Below are 19,259 nucleotides of genomic sequence, written 5' to 3' on the forward strand. Positions count from 1 at the left end.
ATTCAATTTCAATGATCTAAGACTGAGACCTTTCCCAAATCCCTTTTGCAGGAACCCTACTATTGATACAATTGTAGGTGAAAGGAAACTTTGTATTTCTTTTTCACACCAATCGCAAAAGCAAAGCCAGATTCTATGGTATACTTTTGATGTGGAACCTTTCCTTGCTTGTAAAATTGTCTGGATTGTTTTGTCTGAACAACCCTTCAGTCTCAATGTCTCCCGCTCAATCGCCATGCCGTCAAGGCCCATTGTTTGGCATTCGGATGACATATTGGCCCCTGTCGCATCAGCCCTTTGCGATCTGGTATGTGCCATGGTGTATCTACTGCCATATTTACAAGTGTGTGAAACAAATCCTTCTTGGCCAGTATAGTGCTACGAATATCACCTCTGCTTGGTCTTCCCTGATTTTCCTGATTGCTTTCGGAATTAGGGGAATTGGAGGGAACAGGTATGCCAACTTGAAGTCCCATTTGAAACTGAGAGCATCTGTACCTTGTGCGCTTGGATGAAACTGTCTGGCACAGTAGTTCTTTACCTTGCAGTTGTGATGTGTCGCCATGAGATCTATGTCTGTCTGACCCCATCGCTCTACCAGTTCTTGAAACACCTGTGGATCCAATGCCCATTCTCCTGGGTGTATGATGTTCCGACTTAGAAAGTCTGCTGTGACATTTTCCAGTCCTGGGATATGTATAAAAAAAGAAAAAGAACAGCGCAAAAACAAAGACCTCATGGTGTAGTATATTTAGAAAAGCAATTTATAATTAAAGGGTGAGTATTGCACGTACATCAATTAAATAATCACACAGCATGACATGTTTGGGACATGTTACCCATCTGTAGACAGCAGATCACAGTCACGGTGCAGGGCTTGCAGATCTTTCCTCTGGTGGCAGAAGCATAGGGTCGTGTGGGTCAGCTCGCTGTTGGAGATCCCTCTCAGTCCCTGGCAGTATCACTGCAGCTTCAGACGAGTTCCTCCACTTCCGGACAGGTCCGCGGTGGCGTCTGACATCATCAAATGGCGTCTGTTGGTATCTGTGTCGCGTCGCGCTAGATGGCGCCAATACAGCAACAAGTCCCAAAACGGCAACAAGTCCCAGACAGGCAGTGTGATATGAAAATACCACAGTGGGTATAGAGAATAAAAAGGAATGCGCCCACTCCTACGCGTTTCGTTATGGAAAACTTCTTCAGGGAATGATGGAGGAAGTTGTGGGGCGCTTCTTATACCCTCAGATCTCTCGCGATTGGCCGCACTAGATTGACCCGACTCAAAACACCTTAGGGACTTAACCCATTCAGTGCTGGGTCTGAATCAAGACAGGCGGCCCCTCAGCTAAAGATAAGGAGGGGGCAGCATAACATATAGCATTAAAAACAATTTTATTAAAATAAAACAAGGTAATTATAATGTGTAATCTAAAAATAAAGAAACAATAATTAGTAACATCCAAATATTAAAAGATGTACATATATCACTCTTACCTAATGCTAAATGTTAAAATGATATGGTCTAATTTAAAATACACAGACAATTAGAGAGAAATCAATAAAATGTTTTATAAAAGTTTAAATGTATATATATCTAAAAAAAAAAATTTTATTAAAAAATTAATAATCACTGGTGATAGATTACTATAAAAATCAGAATAGGGACCAAACGTCAAGTTCCTCGTTGAGACCTAGTGGTGACAGAGTTTGTAACTTATATATCCACAGGCTTTCCTGTTTGGATAATTTTTTGTCTCTGTCTCCACCGCGTCTCCCTGACGTCACGATTTGTATACCTAGATAACTCAGTAATGAGGAATCACAATTGTGTTTGGATTTAAAATGTCTAGACACGCTATGTTGTTCGAATCCTATTCTGATGTTCCTGGCGTGTTCTAGAATCCTCACTCTCAAGAATCTTTTGGTCCGCCCAACATATTGATACCCACAGGGGCATTGTAGCAAGTACACTACATAAGTGGATTTACAGGATATGCAATCTTTTATCGTGAATTTTTCTTTAGTGCTATTTGATATAAATGTTTTACGTTCTGTATTTAACATTTTGCAAGCCTTACATCTTCCACAGCTATAATTACCATTGGGTTTGCTAGGCCTCCAGGGTATCTCCAAAGGTGTGGTAATTGGACCCCCAATGTCACTAGGTGCTAAATGATGTTTCAGGGTCTTCGCCTTACGGTAAATAAAGCTTGGTTTTTGATGGAGAGGGACCCAGAATTGGATCATTACATAGAATGTTCCAGTTTTTATTGATTATCTTTTGGATGCTCGTACTCACTGAATTAAATTCTGTAATGAATGGTACCTCAAGTTTATCACTTTCATCCTTTTTTATTTGTTTTTTATGAATCAATAAAGAATCTCTCTCCATCTTGTCTACTTTTTCCAAGGAATTGAGCAACAGGGCCTTGTCGTATCCTCGTTCAATAAACCTCTCAAACAGAGAGGTCGATTGGGATTCGAAGTCAGTTTGGAGGCTACAATACCGCTTGATGCGCATAAACTGGCTTAGTGGTATATTATCAATCCATGTTCTTTTATGATTGCTGGATGATAATAGAAAGCTATTGGTGTCAACCTTTTTAAAAAACGTTTTTGTGTTTATATTCTCACCAGTCCTGGATACCAAACTAAGGTCCAGGAAATCTATCTGATTTGAATTAGTTTCAGAGGTAAATTTTAAATTAAAATCATTTGAATTCAGATAGATCTTAAATAATTCCAAAGTATCCTCATCACCCTCCCAGATGCACAGGACATCATCGATATATCTCTGCCATAGAATAACCCTATCCGCAAATGGGTTATTATGCCATATAAAGTTATCCTCCCATATCCCCATGTATATGTTGGCATAACTGGGGGCAAAACGCGTCCCCATGGCCGTGCCACACAACTGTAAGTAGAACTGATTTAAAAATAGAAAGTAGTTGTGTGACAGAATATTATCGACGCCATTAGTTTTATTCTGTCACACAACTACTTTCTATTTTTAAATCAGTTCTACTTACAGTTGTGTGGCAATTGGAGATTCTCGCCTTGCTAACAATGTTAAGACAATTGGTATTAAACAGGACTCACATGGACTGACAGAATTAAAAAACAAATGTCCTCTTTTTATTTCACAATTTAGTAAACAAAGTGGAAAAGTAAACTCTATAATTTCAAAACATTGGAATGTCTTATCCATGGACCCTGTCCTTAAAAAATATGTGGATTCTGGTCCTACTTTTGTATATCGTAGAGCGAGAACAATTGGATCTCATGTTTCACCAAGTGAACTCAAATCTTCTGGTCTGAAAAAACCTTTTATCACTAGGGGTTCCTTCAAATGTGGCTCTTGTAGTGCATGTAAACACATGAAGCCTGCCAAAAGTTTTTTCCAGTTTGCCTTGCCACCGCCACATGGTGTGAATATATTACCAAATAAGGAATTTAAGATTAACAGTTTTATAAATTGTAAAAGTCAATTTGTGATTTATCTAATAACATGTGGTTGTGGCAAGAGGTATGTGGGGAGGACGACTAGAGCCCTTAAGGTCAGGATGTTAGAGCATTTAAGGCTCATAAAATTGAGAGAGACTAATCATCCAGTCTCAAAACATTTCACTGAATGTGGTCAGGGAGGAATTAATAATTTTTCCTTTTTGGGGATTGAATCAGTTATTTCTAAATCTAGAGGAGGTGATCATATCAACCTTCTGGACCGTAGGGAGGCGTATTGGATCTTCACTCTCCAAACGCGCTTCCCTATGGGCTTGAACATTGACTGGCAACTAACACATTTTTTGTAAACATTTTTGTGATAGACGTATTATGGTGTAATTAGTTGGTAATACAGATTAAATAAGACAATTGTCATTATATTGGACATTATATTCTTATCATTATAACCTTTGAACCTATGCCTTATCATGCAAATATTATGCTAATATGTAAGCTTAAATTGTTCTTTGATGTATCTTGTGGATAATACTTCATATTTTATAATGGTTGTATTTCCCTGGTTCCTATGATTTAGGTACACAATCTGTGTTATGCAGTATATATGTGTAATATGTCTTTAAATGTACTTTTCTTGCACATTTTTTTAATCATGTCTAGAGGTTTTTATTTTTAACTTTTTTTTGTATATAACTTAGTTGCAACACAGCTAGTTTTTTAATCCACCTTGTTCATGTTTTTTCTTGATATAATAGTACCCTTTATTAAGCATTAGTTTAGTTTAATATAGCTTTATTTCGTTTAAATATGCTTGTCCAGTTAGCAGAAATGTATTTTGTTCTGCTGGAATGGTCAATAAAGTTTTGTTATTGTGTTCCTATGTTTGCCCACATCCAAGATGGCCACACTGCCTTTGGTACTTCCTTTTGCCCTTAGATCGGCACTGAGTCGCTCTGTTATGACGTCATCAGGTTCTGATTTTTGGCGCGAAATGGCCCACAGGTAAGAGGGTGTATAATGGATGTTATCACATTGTGTTTTATCCTTGAAAAAGAACGCTGCGACGTTCGAAATGCATTGGATGGGTCTTTTGCCACATTAAAGTGCCCTTTTAATCATTTTTTTGTCCTGGGTTCTTCCTGCTCCGTTTGTGCTGGTGCGCTTTTTGGTCTCCCTTTTCCCTGTATTGCATTGAGTAGCTGCACAGCCTGCCTGCCTGCCCTACCAGGATGTGAGTACTTGTATATTTTTCAGGGGAACCTGCCAATGAGACTGATGATGAGTGGGTTGCACCACACACCACCTGTCTTCAGGAGGATAGTACCCATTATATGACACAATAGGTACTATATCAATTGTTAGTACCCTGGTATAGTGGTCTGGCTTATTATCATTTTGAGATATACCTGCATTTGAGCGCTTCAGCTATTTTCCATATTCTTCTGCTGAAGTCCTGGCAGCTTTCCTGAGCTTCTTTGTTTGCATGGCTATGTCTTGCCTCTTTGCGTCTGGTAGTCTCACTTCTCCTTTTGCTGTATCGAATTCTACCCCCAGAAATCTTAACAGCTGAGTGGGCATGAAATGACTCTTGTCTCTGTTTATCAACCAACCGTGCTGTTCCAGGAAGGTTATTACCATCTTCTGGTCTTGTTGTAGTTTTTCCAGGCTTTTTGATTTTACCAGGATGTCGTCCAGGTATGGGTATATCTCTACCCCTCTTTCTCTCATTTCTGCCACTAGAGGGGCTAGAACCTTTGTAAACGTCCTTGGGGAAGTCGCCAGACCAAATGGCAGTGCTGTGTACTGATAATGATCTTGATTTACTGCGAACCTTAGAAATCTTTGGTGTCCCTTTGCTATGGGCACATGTAGATAAGCGTCTTTTAGGTCTATCGCCACCATCCAGTCTCCTGGTTGTACCTCTTGAATAATCAGGTTCAACGACACCATCTTGAATTTTCTTATTTTCAAGAATAAATTTACCTTTTTTAGGTCTAGGATTGCTCTGTAATCCCTTGTAGGTTTCTTTACTAGAAATATTCTGAAATAAATTCCACTTCCTCTGTCTTCCTGAGGTACCTTCTTTATTACTTCTGCCTGTAATAACTTCTTTAAAGCTGAATTCATTTGCCTTCTTTTTTCCTTGGACTGTATCCATGTTATTAGGCCCATATTTCTTCTTGGCATCTCTCTGAATTCTATACTGTACCCCTGACTAATGGTTTCTAATACCCAATTGTCCTGTATTGTTTGGGCCCATGTTGCAGAAAACTGCTTCCGTCGCCCTCCTACTGGCAACTGCTGGACCCTCAGACCTTCATGTGGACTTGTTCTTTGCAAATGATCCTCTTCCTCTGGCGCCACGAAAAAGCCGGTTCTGGCCGCCCCTCCATGTTGTTTGTCTTGGGAATGACCTGCCAGGTCTATATGTCTTTGCTTCCTTATACTGGTTTCTATTAGCCTGTTGGAAACCGAAACTTCTGGCCCTGTTTTCCTGAGGTAAAAAAGTGCTCTTACCTCCTGATGCTTTTGTTATTATCGCATCCAGTTTGTTGCCGAAGAGGAATTCACCTTCAAATGGTAGTCCACATAAGCTGTTCTTTGATGCTGTGTCAGCCATCCACTGTCTGAGCCATAAAGCCCTTCTTGCCGATACTGCTAGCGCCATAGATTTAGCTGCTAATTTTACCGCATCCAATGAGGCCTCCGCTATGTAGTCTGTTGCCCACTTTACTTCGGGCAGTGCTTTAAGAATAGCACTTCTTTTTACACCCTTGTCTATTGCCTCTTCAATGTTGGCAATCCACACTCGCATAGCCCTTGCTGCTGACGTAGTTGCTATGGCTGGTTTGTAGAATGTTCCTGCTGTAACGTATGCTTTCTTCAACACGTAATCCATCTTCCTATCCATGGCGTCCTTAAATGACGCAGCTTCCTCTATTGGAATTGTGGTCTTTTGTACTATTCTGGAAATAGCAGTATCCACCTTTGGGCTGACATCCCAAAATTGTACCTCCTCTTGTGGGAATGGATACATCTTCCCAAACCTTTTAGGCGTAAATACTCTGGCGTCTGGTCGCGCCAACTCCACCTGAATAAGGTCTTTAATTACTTGATGGATAGGAAAGACTCTACCTTTTCTTTGTCTCGCCCCAAAAAGTTTATCCTTCTTGTGGGTTAACTCCTCAGTATCTTCTAGTTCCAATGCCTGTCTCATGGCCTTGATGAGTGGATCCACCATTTCTACATCAAATTCAGATTCCTCTTCCTGAATATCTTGATCTGATGAATCCATTTCACCCTCTGATATTTGAAAACAATCAATGTCAGACTCATCTGATGAAAAACCTTTCCCCTTATCCAGACTGGTTTGGGATCTAGATCTTTTCTGCGCCAGGTTAACTGCTTGCTGGACTGCCGCATCAACACTCTGTTTAACTGCCTCCTTCATCAATATAAGGAGAGTGCTCATCTGTTCGTTGGAATCCCCTGCAGCTGCCTTAAGACAATCTTCACATAATTTCTTCCCAATTAGGGCTGGTTTCTCGCAAGCTGCGCACCATTTAGTTTTCTTAGCAACCTTCCTTTTATGTTGCAGGGATTCCCCCGTACCCTTTGAAGATTCTGCTCCTGGGAGGGTAACCGCCGAACTATTTTATAAAAACAAAATAAATACTAAACATACACCCTAATGTATATAGACCATCTCTCTTTCCCATGTAGAACTAAAAACTAAGGACTCACCTAGTCTTGGGAACTGAACTTTTAGGTGTCTCCATTTTCAAATCCATTTCCAGCACTTGGCTTCTCCCTGCTGAGCGTTCCATGCTGCAGTCCCTCACTCACACATACACACAGTGTGTCTGTCGCTTCTGTGACGTCATCAAGTGCTCGTGCACGTCCCGCGTTTATGCACGCATCTGCCGGCCGGAACATGACGCGCACGCTCCCGTGCAGTTCCCTCTACCGCAGCGTTCCCGACGCTAGTGCGGTCAAGTTGAGCCTTTTTTCCGGCTCACAGCTATGGCTGCTCCCCCCTCCGCGATGTAGCGGGCTCCTGGGGTTCCTTTTACCACAGCGTACCAGACGCTAATGCGGTGAGTCTAGGCCTCCACGGGCTCTCAGCTGCTATGCTCCCCCTCCTTTCGTTTGGTACTGGGGCTTCCTTGCATGTAAGCTTCCACGCCCGCGGCTGCAGCTGCTCCCCACCCCACGGATGTATTGGGTTCCTGGGGCTCCCCCGACTCTTAGGGGTCTGTCTTGCCACCGCATGGGCGCGTCGACCTGAGCTTAAGGGCAGAGAGGCTGAGACCCTGGATATATGCACAAGGTGCAGTAGGTGAGTCCCTTTACAAAATAAAAAATCCTACTCCTAGCTGTGAGGACAGGAAAAAGACTACGGTGCAGGTAGAGGGAGGGGCCTTATATGGCCTACCTGCAAAAGTCTATTTCCTGTCCTACCTAGAGTGAGAAGGGACTAACCCAAAGGTGCCCACTGCCAGGGTGATCAGGAAGGGATAGGGGTTGGTTACTTTGTTATTTTTGTATGTTTTGCCTGGATAAAGGCTCAATAAAGCCAAATTTATAATTTCACCCTAAAAGTCTCCATTATATGAACCTCTGCATACATCTCTTACAGGGACATATATAATTTAAAATTGTAATGTTACACTTTTAAAAGAAAATCCTCCAACATTTTGGTATATTACAAAAACAGAATTGTTTTTCTTCAGATGGCATAATACACAGAAAGAGACCTGTGATATTTTGAAAGCTATGTGCACACAATTATTATATGATCTATGAACGGCTTTTGTTGGCTCATGCCGGCCCTCTTTCTGTGTGAGGACTCCCAGCTGTCAGTGTCATGTACGGTTTACACCAGCACATTAGTAGTTCTGTTCCCCTTTGTATTCCTATGCTCCTGAGCCTGTATCCGGTTGCCTATGTTAGATAGGCATGACCATGTTTGGGCATGTCACCCGCTGCCTCCAGGTTCACAGTGAATCGGTAATTGGGCCATGTACAGAGACCTGGCTAATATCCCCCCCCCCCCCAGTCAGGAAAGAGTATAGAATCTGAATCAAGTGCAGACATTTAGGCAGCTCCCCGAGTGGGGAGACCCTATAACCACTGCCGCTGATCAGTTTGTTAGTTATTCTTGGTGACTTTTCTTGCATTGTCGCTGTTAGTACAGTCATCAATGCCTAGACTCTTTACAGTGTGTTAGTCTCGGTCATTGAGCACATGGAGTGTAAGCTAGCTTCTTCTGCACATTCCACCTAGTTTGTGGATAAGTATTTTGTACCTGTTGTACTGTGCGTCCTACTGTTCGCGCCGACTAGATAACGCAAGCATTTAATAAACCGGAGTTTATGTCTAGTGATTGTACGATCCTGTTAGCCTCTTGAATATCACGTGTCACTACTATTTCAGTGTCTTAAATATATTTTCAGGTTAACCCATTGAGCACTGGAGATGTGAATTCCATTATAAATTAACACAGATTGACATTTTCACATTTATTTGTACAAGGCAAAACATACAAGAAAATGACAGGTGTATGCAACACTAAATTGTCCGCAGTGAACTTTATGTAGTACAGCTGATTAGAAAGTACCACAATTATTAGAAAATAGTTATCCTGGTCAATTAAAGACTGCTGTTCACAACTTATATTGCTCATTTTTCCCTACACATTACATGAAAGCCTCGAAAAGAAAAAGTTGAATAAAAATAAATGAAAACCAAAATTATGTCAACTGTATACATGTATAAAACAATTAACAGTTATTAGCTGGTGGATTGGGACGGAACAAATCATGTGCCTGAGACGTATGAAAATACATAGCCAATTAAAGAATGCAATGTTGTTAGCTTTGTAACAAGTCAATGTTTTGGAACCATGCCCTGCAGTATTCTGTTGCAAAGTGTTACAGAAATCTAAAGCCTGAAAAAATTAAAGGGCAGTCCCACATAGTGGGAAAAGCCCCCACAAGGTATCTATATCAGTGATTTCCAACCAGTGGTTTGTGAACCCTTAGGGGTTTGTCAGGTGTCTCCAAAAGGTTCACCTCTCCCCCCCCCCCCCCAAAATGTAATGGTGGAACCCAGCAAACATAATGGATTCCTGAGCCTATGAGGAGACGGTCTGCTTACGAAGGCCCAAAATCGCAGTTTAACCTGGGTGGTATAGCTTTCAGTTTTCACTGAATCTTCCAAAGTCGTGCCCCACAATGCCTTTTGTCCGCTGCTACAATAGTTTGGGGAGTTGTCATGGCAATAAGATTAGGGGTTTGCAGAACAATCATTATCTAGCAGGGAGGTTCCCTATGTAAAGAAGGTTGGAAACCACTGATCTATATAATTGGCTTCTTTACAGAGATTTAATCTCTTATAATTATTTACTTATTTGTTTCCTGTGTAAAAATTATTACCTTTTTATTCTAGTCTTATCTGGCAGTTTTTTTACCTTGCTAATGATGACAGAGTTAACTTACTCCATAGCATAGTTAGCGAACTCCAAACAGAGAAAAAGTGTGGCTGAACAATTTATCTGCGTGTACATGGATTTACAAACAGTGTTATCATGAAAGATATTATATATACATAATTTAAAGCATTAAAATATAAAAATGGATTTAAAATACTTATACCGACATTTAACCACGGGTTCACTTTAATCCTAGAGGGGCTGCTCCTTTAAATACCAGGAATACTGAAGTCCTGTTGCACCTGACATTTTTTAACCCTTCACATCTATAAGACAAACAAGCCTTGGTGTGGCTAATAGGCGTTCTGGTCCTGCCAATTTCATACTAGTTGAGTAGGCAGCTAAATGCAGTTTCACACAAACTCACGTGTACGTTAAGGTAATGTAAATATGTATGTTACAGATGTTATAAAGGCTTACAAAATGTTGAACTATAATATATATATTTTAAGTCTTTAACTGCATTTAAACTGACATTACCATAAGCTTGTATGCCTTCTACTCCTAAATGTTTTCTGATCTGGCCCCTTTGGACAACGTGTTGAAGAGCCCTGCTGTAAGGTGCTTTATGGCTTAGCACAGGGGTGGGCAACTCCAGTCCTCAAGGGCCACCAATAAGTCAGGTTTTCAGGATATCCCTGCTTCAGCATAGGCAGCTCAAACAGTGGCTCAGTCGAAGACTGCACCTGTGCTGAAGCAGGGATATTCTGAAAACCTGACCTGTTGGTGGCCCTTAAGGACTGGAGTTGCCCAACCCTGGCTTAGTGCTGCCTAATAAAAACGATCTAATTCTTTTAAAAAGGGCAACTTGTATTGTATTTACCACAGTACTTTTAATTGCATCCTGTATCTAGACCTGTGTCAATCACACATATCAATGATTAAATAGGCATCATGTGACAGCTATTTTAGACAACATGGATACAAATTGTGAGCTTTGTACCCTCACCCTCTTATTAGGGCCTTGCAGGAATAGCAGACTCTTCTGGGGAAGATTTAAGCAGACTGGTACCGGGGTAATTATACACTTTATTCTAATTCAAGTATCTGTTTTGTTTGTCTCAAAAGGCACACAAAGCAAGGAAGTGAACCCACAATGGGGGAAAAAGACCGGCTAAAATAATAGTGGAACATAACAGTAAATACATCTTGCAACTGCAGATTAGGAATGCATACTTTCTATAAAATGTGCTAACTACAGTTCATAAAAATATATCGATTTCTGTACAATCCACAGGTGTAATTTGTAAATGACATCAGCATCATCTTTGCAGCTTCATGATCATTGATAATTAAAATATCTACTCTAGTTTGATCACCAGTTCATATCAGCCTCGTTAATATACACATCCAATTCAATGAAACTTCCAGTTAGGGGAGAATTTTCCACTTACATATCAACCAAATATATATTTCCTGAAGAGTCCTAAGTGGCAGCTACTGGCAGGTAGCTCTGTATATAATCCCAATAGGTACTACAGTATATGAACAAACCTGATATATTAATAACATGTTTTCTTGGCTTTTAAAAAAGCCCTGTTTTCTTCTAAGAAGATACACTTCAATGGAATGACTTGCTGGCATCAAAAAGTACAGTATAATAATAATAATACCAAGTTATCATGGGTCGCTGTATTTCTTGCTGGCAACTACAGCACAGTAGTGGTTAATACAACAGAAAAACAGTTAAATGTTTTCCCTGGACTTACGGTCACCATTAATAAAATTTGTTGCTTAGGTTCTAAAAACAAAAACAACATTGTTGCAACATATACTTAGCACAATGGTGTACATCATTTACATAATCTCTAGTCACTTTACAGGTACAATTTATACATCGCTACACTGATCATTAATAATAGCCCATTTGTATAAAGATCATGAAAAGATAATTGAATAAACGGACTGTCCTGCTTTCAGATGTTCACCTCCCAGCTGAAACGACAAATGAGATGGTCTTGTGCAATGTGATTACAAGAGCTACAACCGCCTCCAATGCCCACACTTTTGTGCACAATCGCATATCTTATTCCATGTCCTGATGTAGCACATGCGAGTGTGTGAAATAAGCTGGGCATTAAATAGAGCATCTAAATTATTGTAAATGGCCAATTAAAACTTTATTCAGATTTTGGAGCTCTGTTAGACGTCATTTCATTTGCACATTTTAGATTAATGTAATTGAAAATAAAATAAAAACAGAAGGGTAAATTAATTCTAGCAGCATTACAACTTGGTGATTGATGATTCTTATCCTATATACACTAGCGCAGGGGTTCTCAACTCCAGTCCTCAAGCAGCCCCAACAGGTCAGGTTTTCAGGATATCCCAGCTTCAGCACAGGTGGCTCAATCAGAGGCTCAAAGACTGAGCTTCTGATTGAGCCACCTGTGCTGAAGCAGGGACTGATTGAGTTACCTGTGTTGAATGGATATCCTGAAAACCTTACCTGGTTTTTTTTTGGGAGGGGGCTTGAGGACTGGAGTTGAACATCCCTGCACTAGAGGTTGCATCTTTGGATAGGCGTTAAAAGTTACTTCAAAACATACAGGATGCTTGAGGCTGAATTTTTATGTGTTACCATTTTTTTCATAGAAATTATGTACGGTTAAAAATAAAGTAAGACTTATTACGGGAGAATATTACTGATTCCGTTCTTCTAGAGGTGTCTGCAATTCACAAGGTTTCAGTTTCTTCTGTTAAATGCTCTTTGTTTTACCCTATTTCCTCAATTCTAAGACGCACCTATTTTACGATTTTCACATGTCTGAAATCGGGGTGCGTCTTAGAATCGATGTATTAAAAAAAAATAATAATAAGTGTCTATAGTACTAAACCCCTCTTTTCACTTACCATGTTTCAGGAGAGGTCCCATGTCAGCAGAGGGAGTGCGGCGGGTGTGCGACAGGACAGGTCCCAAGTCTGCAGGTGAATGAAGATAAGTAGATGGCGGGCGTGCGGCGGCGGCAGTGGCAGGAGAGCTGGGCAGGAGCAGAGCAGCATAGGGGAACGGCTTGGGAAGTGCACACTGTAACCGGAAGTCAGAAACCGGTCAACTTCCGGTGTTACAGTGTGCCCCTCCCAAGCCGTTCCCCTATGCCGCTCTGCTCCTGCTCAGCTCTCCTGCTATTATGATTTCCTGCTGCCGCACCACCACCGCTCGCCCACTGTCTTTTTATCTTCATTCACCTGCAGACTTGGGACCTGTCCTGCCGCCACACTCCCGGCCGCTGTCCATCTTCAACCATCTGCAGACGTAGGACCTCTCCTGCCCCGCCGCCCACTTCATCATCTGCTGCCATGGGACCTCTCCATGGTAAGTGAAAAAGTAATTTTCCTCAATTGTAAGGGCCAAATAGATGGTGCGCGTCTTACAATCGAGGAAATATGGTAATTTATTTGAAGTTGAAGTATTTTGATAGCGTAAATAAATATCATTTATTTTCCAGAAGTCCACTCCTCACAGACTTCAAGAAGTGACGCTTCTTCTATAGGTTTTCAGTGGCTATATAAAACTGCAAGACTTGGCACCAATCAGCTACGTAACGGAGCCAAAAGGTGCTTTGCACATTACTCATTAAGTGATCTCATCCAACACTATTAATTATAGTAATTTCAAGAAAAACTACCATGAATGTTACAGGAGCTTTAAAAAAAACCAATGTAAAATAAACGGCTTCTCCTCTCCTCCCCATTGTTTGTATTTGCCTTTAATGGACAATATTGCAAGAGCTATATTTCACTCCTGCAATATCATCACTGGTGCAGTTAAACTACAAGCTTTCTAGTATGCGAACTGCAGTGATCACTAAAATAAAGTTTGGACTGGTCTGTTTAAATTCAATGTAAATTGTTCCCTGCAACTTGTACAACTGTCTTGCAGTCTTACTTTAAAGTGCAGATTTAGTAATACGCCACCTTGTTGCATTATTAAAACCTCCAGGTCTGTTTACTTGTTAAATACACTTAAAAAAAAAAAAAAAATACATTTAATTAGAATTTACCTTGCAGCTCAAAACTGCGGTTTGGAACTAATGCTGTCGCTTCTGAACATCTTATATTTGTTCATTATCTGATGGAATCAGTTCCACAATGCAGATGACTGGTTTCCTGCTCCACTTACTATTTACTGAATAAGTAAAACTGTAATGTTTGCAAACAGAGTGAGAAGATGTGACCCATACAGTAAGTTACAGCAAGCACACACAGAAAACTTTAAGGTCTGACTGTACAAGAGGCTTTTACAGTCAGACTCCAGCTTTGCATTGAGAGACTTAGTGGTAGGTCCTATTCTGTGATTATTTGGTCCAAACATTCTTACCAAACCATTTTCCTTTTTTTACGTCTAGTACATTTCAATATTGTATGCAGAATATCTGGAGTATCTTTTTTATTACTTATTTGCCATTATTCTTGGTTACTGGTTGTGGAAGGATTAGTCAATGATATGTTTTCTTTTATAGTTGATATTTTAAGGATATCATAATATTGTCAGACAATCTCATTCAATTAATGACCCTTAAGGCTTGGGTCATTGTATGGCAACAAATGGCTATTAACAGTGGAGTCCAATACAACTTTCGGCATAAAGGAAACAACTTTCAGCATCTGGTAATAGCTCATATGCAAACCTTGTGAGATATGGATATGGCTCCTAAACGCTGATGGATTTAATGCTCTAAGCAAGAAGTGCAAAACATAATTAGCTTCACAGACCAGAGTGGGGATTCATGAGATTTAAAATCCAGTCGACGTTGTCATTTGGAGGCAATAAGACCTGATGTTCTTCCGTAGTGCAGACACCTTTGTTATTAACAGTCCCCTGGCCTGGGAAGCAGCAGAATAGGATATACTGTAAATTTCAGTGGCAGAATTAAGAGGCAGCGAGTATGGCAACCACGCTACTTCCCGTGGCATTTTTGGTCCTTCCCAGTTAGTGGTTCGGATTCCTCAGTGGTTGTCTGAGTAGTCAACAGGCGCATAGTTTCTCGCTGGTGCTGCCTGGCTTGGTTATAAAGAAGAACCCCGATAATTACAAAAACAGTCCCGATGGCAGAAACACTGGTAATTTTATTACCAAAAATAATAATACTGAGCCAGATAGAAAGTGCGTGCTTCACGGTGCTGGCAACGCTGAAATGACAAGATATATATGCATATGAAACCGAGCTTAAAGGATTGTGTTTGTGTGCTTTATACTTGATAAAGCAGTACAAGAAACCCATCTATCATATCTAGCCATAACACTGTATTATAATGGTCTGTTTAGATTAAGGCTGAGATATACTTTAATTGTATGCACAGTTATATAAACAAATTAAGGGTGTAGTTCTTTAGTTACTAATGCATATCAATTAACACAGAGCTGGGAGCGTTGCATGCATGTGAACAAGACTGCTACATGCAACAGACAGACATGGCCGTATTCTGCACATGCCCAGCAACTGGATAGCAATACATTCAACACAAAGTGACTTAAAATATGGCAGCGTGCCCCTTTAATGGATATTGGGCATTTCTTTGATATATAAAGAGTGGCGAATTTAACGTTTTGCTGCCCATAGGCCCTTACCCTGGGCTGCCTCATCTTGCAGTGCTGCCACCCTCCTTCTTCTGCAGCGTCTAATGATGCTGCAATGACCCATTTCATGACAACGCAATGCTATCTGTCACATTGCCATGGCAACGTATCACCATGTGACGTCACAGCGTTATTTGACGCCACGATGCTGCAGAACGAGGAGGACGGGATAAAGGAGAAGGTAAGATATATTTACAGAGGTCCCACCCTCTCCCCTGGCAATCAGTGGAGAAGAGAGTGGGGCCTCTGCATGCTGCCCCCAAATTTTGCCGCCCAGGCCTATCAGGAAATCTGCCACTGTATATAATCAAACAAACACAATGTGCATACGAGAAGGGTGGTTTCCCCTAGTTACAAAGCAGTATTCTGCAAGGACTCGGACGCTGGAAGAGGGAATGTTCCTTTACGGCAGAAGATTGCTTACTAAATATGGCCCATTATATTGTGCACCACAAATGTATAGATTTTAAACAATGCCTAAAAATGTCCTAAATTAATTATAAAACGTCATTATTTATTATTATATCTTATATTCTGTCGCCATAAATATTTTAACTTGTAGCTTGTTCAAATGTAACACATACTGTACTGTACGTGGCAAACAAATTAAGTACCTGTTCCCATTTTCTAAAATCACTTCAAAAGCATTCCTAGAAGAATCAACCGTTTAGACAACTGAACTATCCATGCCATTGCTCCCTAAAGGATTTCCATCCTATAGAAACCAACGATGTCTATGCTTAAAACTATAAAAGGTGGTACAATAAAAATAATGCTAATATTGAGGTTAAGAAAAAATACCTTTTAATGTCACTGGTGTTGCTTAGTGAACTTGTTTATTACACTTCATTTGAGATTTACATTTTCAAAGTACTTGCACATTGCCGGCTAGTTTTACCTGAACGTTACTGGCGATATCTTTCCCATGAGAGCGTAGGCAGTGATGCTTTGTAGATGGAACAAGATGCCATCAATAAGAAGTAGTACAATTATATCCCAATTGTAGTTGAACCTCTTCCCACTTCTGCCAATCAAAGGCATGTCCTACATGAAAGGAAAGAGAAATGTCAATGAAAACATTACCTACTAAAACATTTCTTCACATGAAAGAAGTTCAGTTAGGGCATTAGGCCAGGTCCCCCGTGGTTACGGCGGCGTGCAGTAGCTTCGTGTGTGGGTGCTCACAAATCGCGATGGCGCGACCGCTGGCAGGGAAGACAAGAATCTTATCTTCCTGTGCGGCAACGCGATCACGTGGTGTGCGGGCAGCCAATGACAGAGCAGATAGTATGGACCAATAGGAGTGTAGGTATTGTAGACCATCATGGCCGCCCCTCCCCAGGCCCCCCCCCCCCCCCGCGTGCATCCCATTGCTTCACCATAGACCGCGGCTTTTACCCGAGCACGCACCGCCAGGGTGCCAGGCGAACGTACAGCAGTGAGCACTGGGGCCGTAGCCTTATGAGCAACATAAGCGTTTCTGACTACAGATGAGGAATACCATCTCAAAACCTAAATAAATAAATAATACATACAGATCTCTCAGGGCTGCCACGGTACAAAAAAAGAGGAAACAAATAAAACAATGAAGATGCTTGAAAAGGTTTTTTTTTTTTAAACCACCATACTAACAATATATTTATTTTCAAAAATAAAGTCATGCATGCTTAAATGAATCTCTATATAAAAAAGCTACAGTATTACGTTGGAGAGCAATCTTATTTCCATTACTCACCATCAGAAATATCCATGCAGGGATTAGCATGATCACTGCAGCAGCGCTGGTGTAAAACTGGAGCTCGGGTGGTCTGCAGAAAGAAAGAAACTCACCCTAAAGCAATATAGATATTTGCCAATACTGGCAGCTCAAGCATATGGGACAACCAATGACCAGACTGACCTACCGCTGTGATTCTGTCAATGAGAACGTGAACAACATTCTTTACTGGGTTACTTAACAACTAATGTGGAGTATGGCAAAAAGGATTAAAAAAGGCAAAGATGATCAAGTCAATATCTGAAAGAACCAGGTGTACAAATGTGTACTTTCTATGCAAACCCTAGACCGTGCAGAAATTTAGAAAAATTAAAAAAAACCATTAAAATGTTAGTAACGCTATGACGGCTTAAAAGTCATACCACATAGCTTCAGGAAACATACTTACGATAATTTATATTTATCTCCACTGAGAAGTTTTTTGGAGAAGACATTCTGCAAGCTAAATGGAAAGAAAGAGTTTTGTTTCAGTTAGCTGAACTAAAAAGACCTAGAAAACGATTGCCGTTTCTCTGTAACCTACGCCTACATGGGCAAAATGAACCCCATTATTCCTGTGCTGTCACACAGATTTGATATTCAAAGTGAGGCATCTGTTTTCTTTGTTAAAGCAGCAATTCTAGTTCATGTTGCCACCCACACCCAAATAAACATGCTTAAAAAGCAGTAATCCGCCCAGTATGAGGGATTTTATTAGCATTGTATAAATTATATTTACTTAGTAAGTGAAAAGGGTCTAATTATCCAGGGCCCTCCAGTTTTAGGCCAGGTCTCGCTGGCTACTGCAGTGCCCGCTGTGGCGGACGCTGCAGGGACAAGAGCCGCCCCACAATGGGGCCGAGCAAGCTGCGAGGGGGGGACTGCCGCAGAGAGAAACTCCTGCTCTCAAGAAAATTGAGAGCAGGAGTCGCGACGGAGCGCTAGGCCACCCCCCCCGGTTCAGCCAATGAGGGTGAACCTGCCGGGAGACGTCACACCCGCGCCTTGTCACGTCCCCCCCGTAGCTCTCTGCAGACCGGGGGACTCGGCTGCAGACGCGCGTGCAGCGGGGCCGCAGCCTAAGGGACGTTCCTCTGTCCAGGAACATTCAAAACGGCCTTGAAAAAGATGATAAGCCAACCAAAAACTGTGACCTACAGTATAATGTCAGTGTTATCAACTGGTTGGCAAGAAGTTAACAATGTTCATCTTGGATATAGAAGAGTGTACATGGATCAGGTATTGTTTTTCTACTTTAGTCATAAAGTTTTCTAACAATGTGATAGATGTTATTGTCCTGGTCAATGTTAGTTTTACTTTTCTTTATAATAAATGTTAAAAATACATTTGGCATTAATATGTATTATAAATTACATTTGTCTTACATAAATTAGATTTAAAATGAATACAAACACCTCTGCTTTCCTCTCTCTGAAAATCAGAGAAATGAAGGGATGAAGGAGAAGCAGTGGAGAGGGAAGGAGGTCAGCCACCATCATTGAGGGGTGGAGAGGGAAGGTGGTCTGCCACTCTCATTGAGGGGTGGAGAGGGAAGGAGGTCTGTCACTCATTGAGGGGTGGAGAGGGAAGGAGGTCTGCCACTCATTGAAGGGTGGAGAGGGAAGGAGGTCTGCCACTCATTGAGGGGTGGAGAGGGACAAGCTATCACCATCTACCTTATGAGAAGCTGTGGTGTCTGGAAATCCAGATTACTAGCTGTACCATGATCGAGTGATAGTTGCACAGGGATATTGAACTTTCTCAGTATCAACATAATTTCCCCCTTTAGCAATATTACTATATCATATCTGTATATTGGCCAACTCTATTTGGTATTAAGCTCTGATTTATAACTTTTTTGGTGATCAGTCATAAAAAAATGACATGAAAACAATAGGTATCCGCGGCGCACACTGGGTGAATAATGAATATAAATGGTGACAATAAACTGTGCAATTTATGCT

The 19,259-nt window shown here is 40.9% G+C and overlaps 1 protein-coding gene across 2 annotated transcripts in view; it reads right to left on the reverse strand.

Annotated features, from left to right (window-relative positions):
* Positions 1–12,652: 12,652 nt before the first annotated feature.
* The window catches only part of SLC35E2B (solute carrier family 35 member E2B), a 29,536-nt gene continuing 22,929 nt past the window's right edge, over positions 12,653–19,259 (reverse strand). For both annotated transcript variants that reach the window (XM_075604823.1, XM_075604824.1), the window contains exons 6-9: positions 17,705–17,758; positions 17,275–17,347; positions 16,438–16,583; positions 12,653–15,091 (exon numbers count right to left, since the gene is read on the reverse strand). In XM_075604823.1, the coding sequence (XP_075460938.1) occupies positions 14,860–15,091; positions 16,438–16,583; positions 17,275–17,347; positions 17,705–17,758 (505 nt within the window). In that variant the 3' untranslated portion in view covers positions 12,653–14,859. The remainder of the gene's footprint in view (positions 15,092–16,437; positions 16,584–17,274; positions 17,348–17,704; positions 17,759–19,259) is intronic.

This window comes from Ascaphus truei, chromosome 6 (genome assembly GCF_040206685.1).
Source record: "Ascaphus truei isolate aAscTru1 chromosome 6, aAscTru1.hap1, whole genome shotgun sequence".
Lineage (NCBI taxonomy): Eukaryota > Metazoa > Chordata > Amphibia > Anura > Ascaphidae > Ascaphus > Ascaphus truei.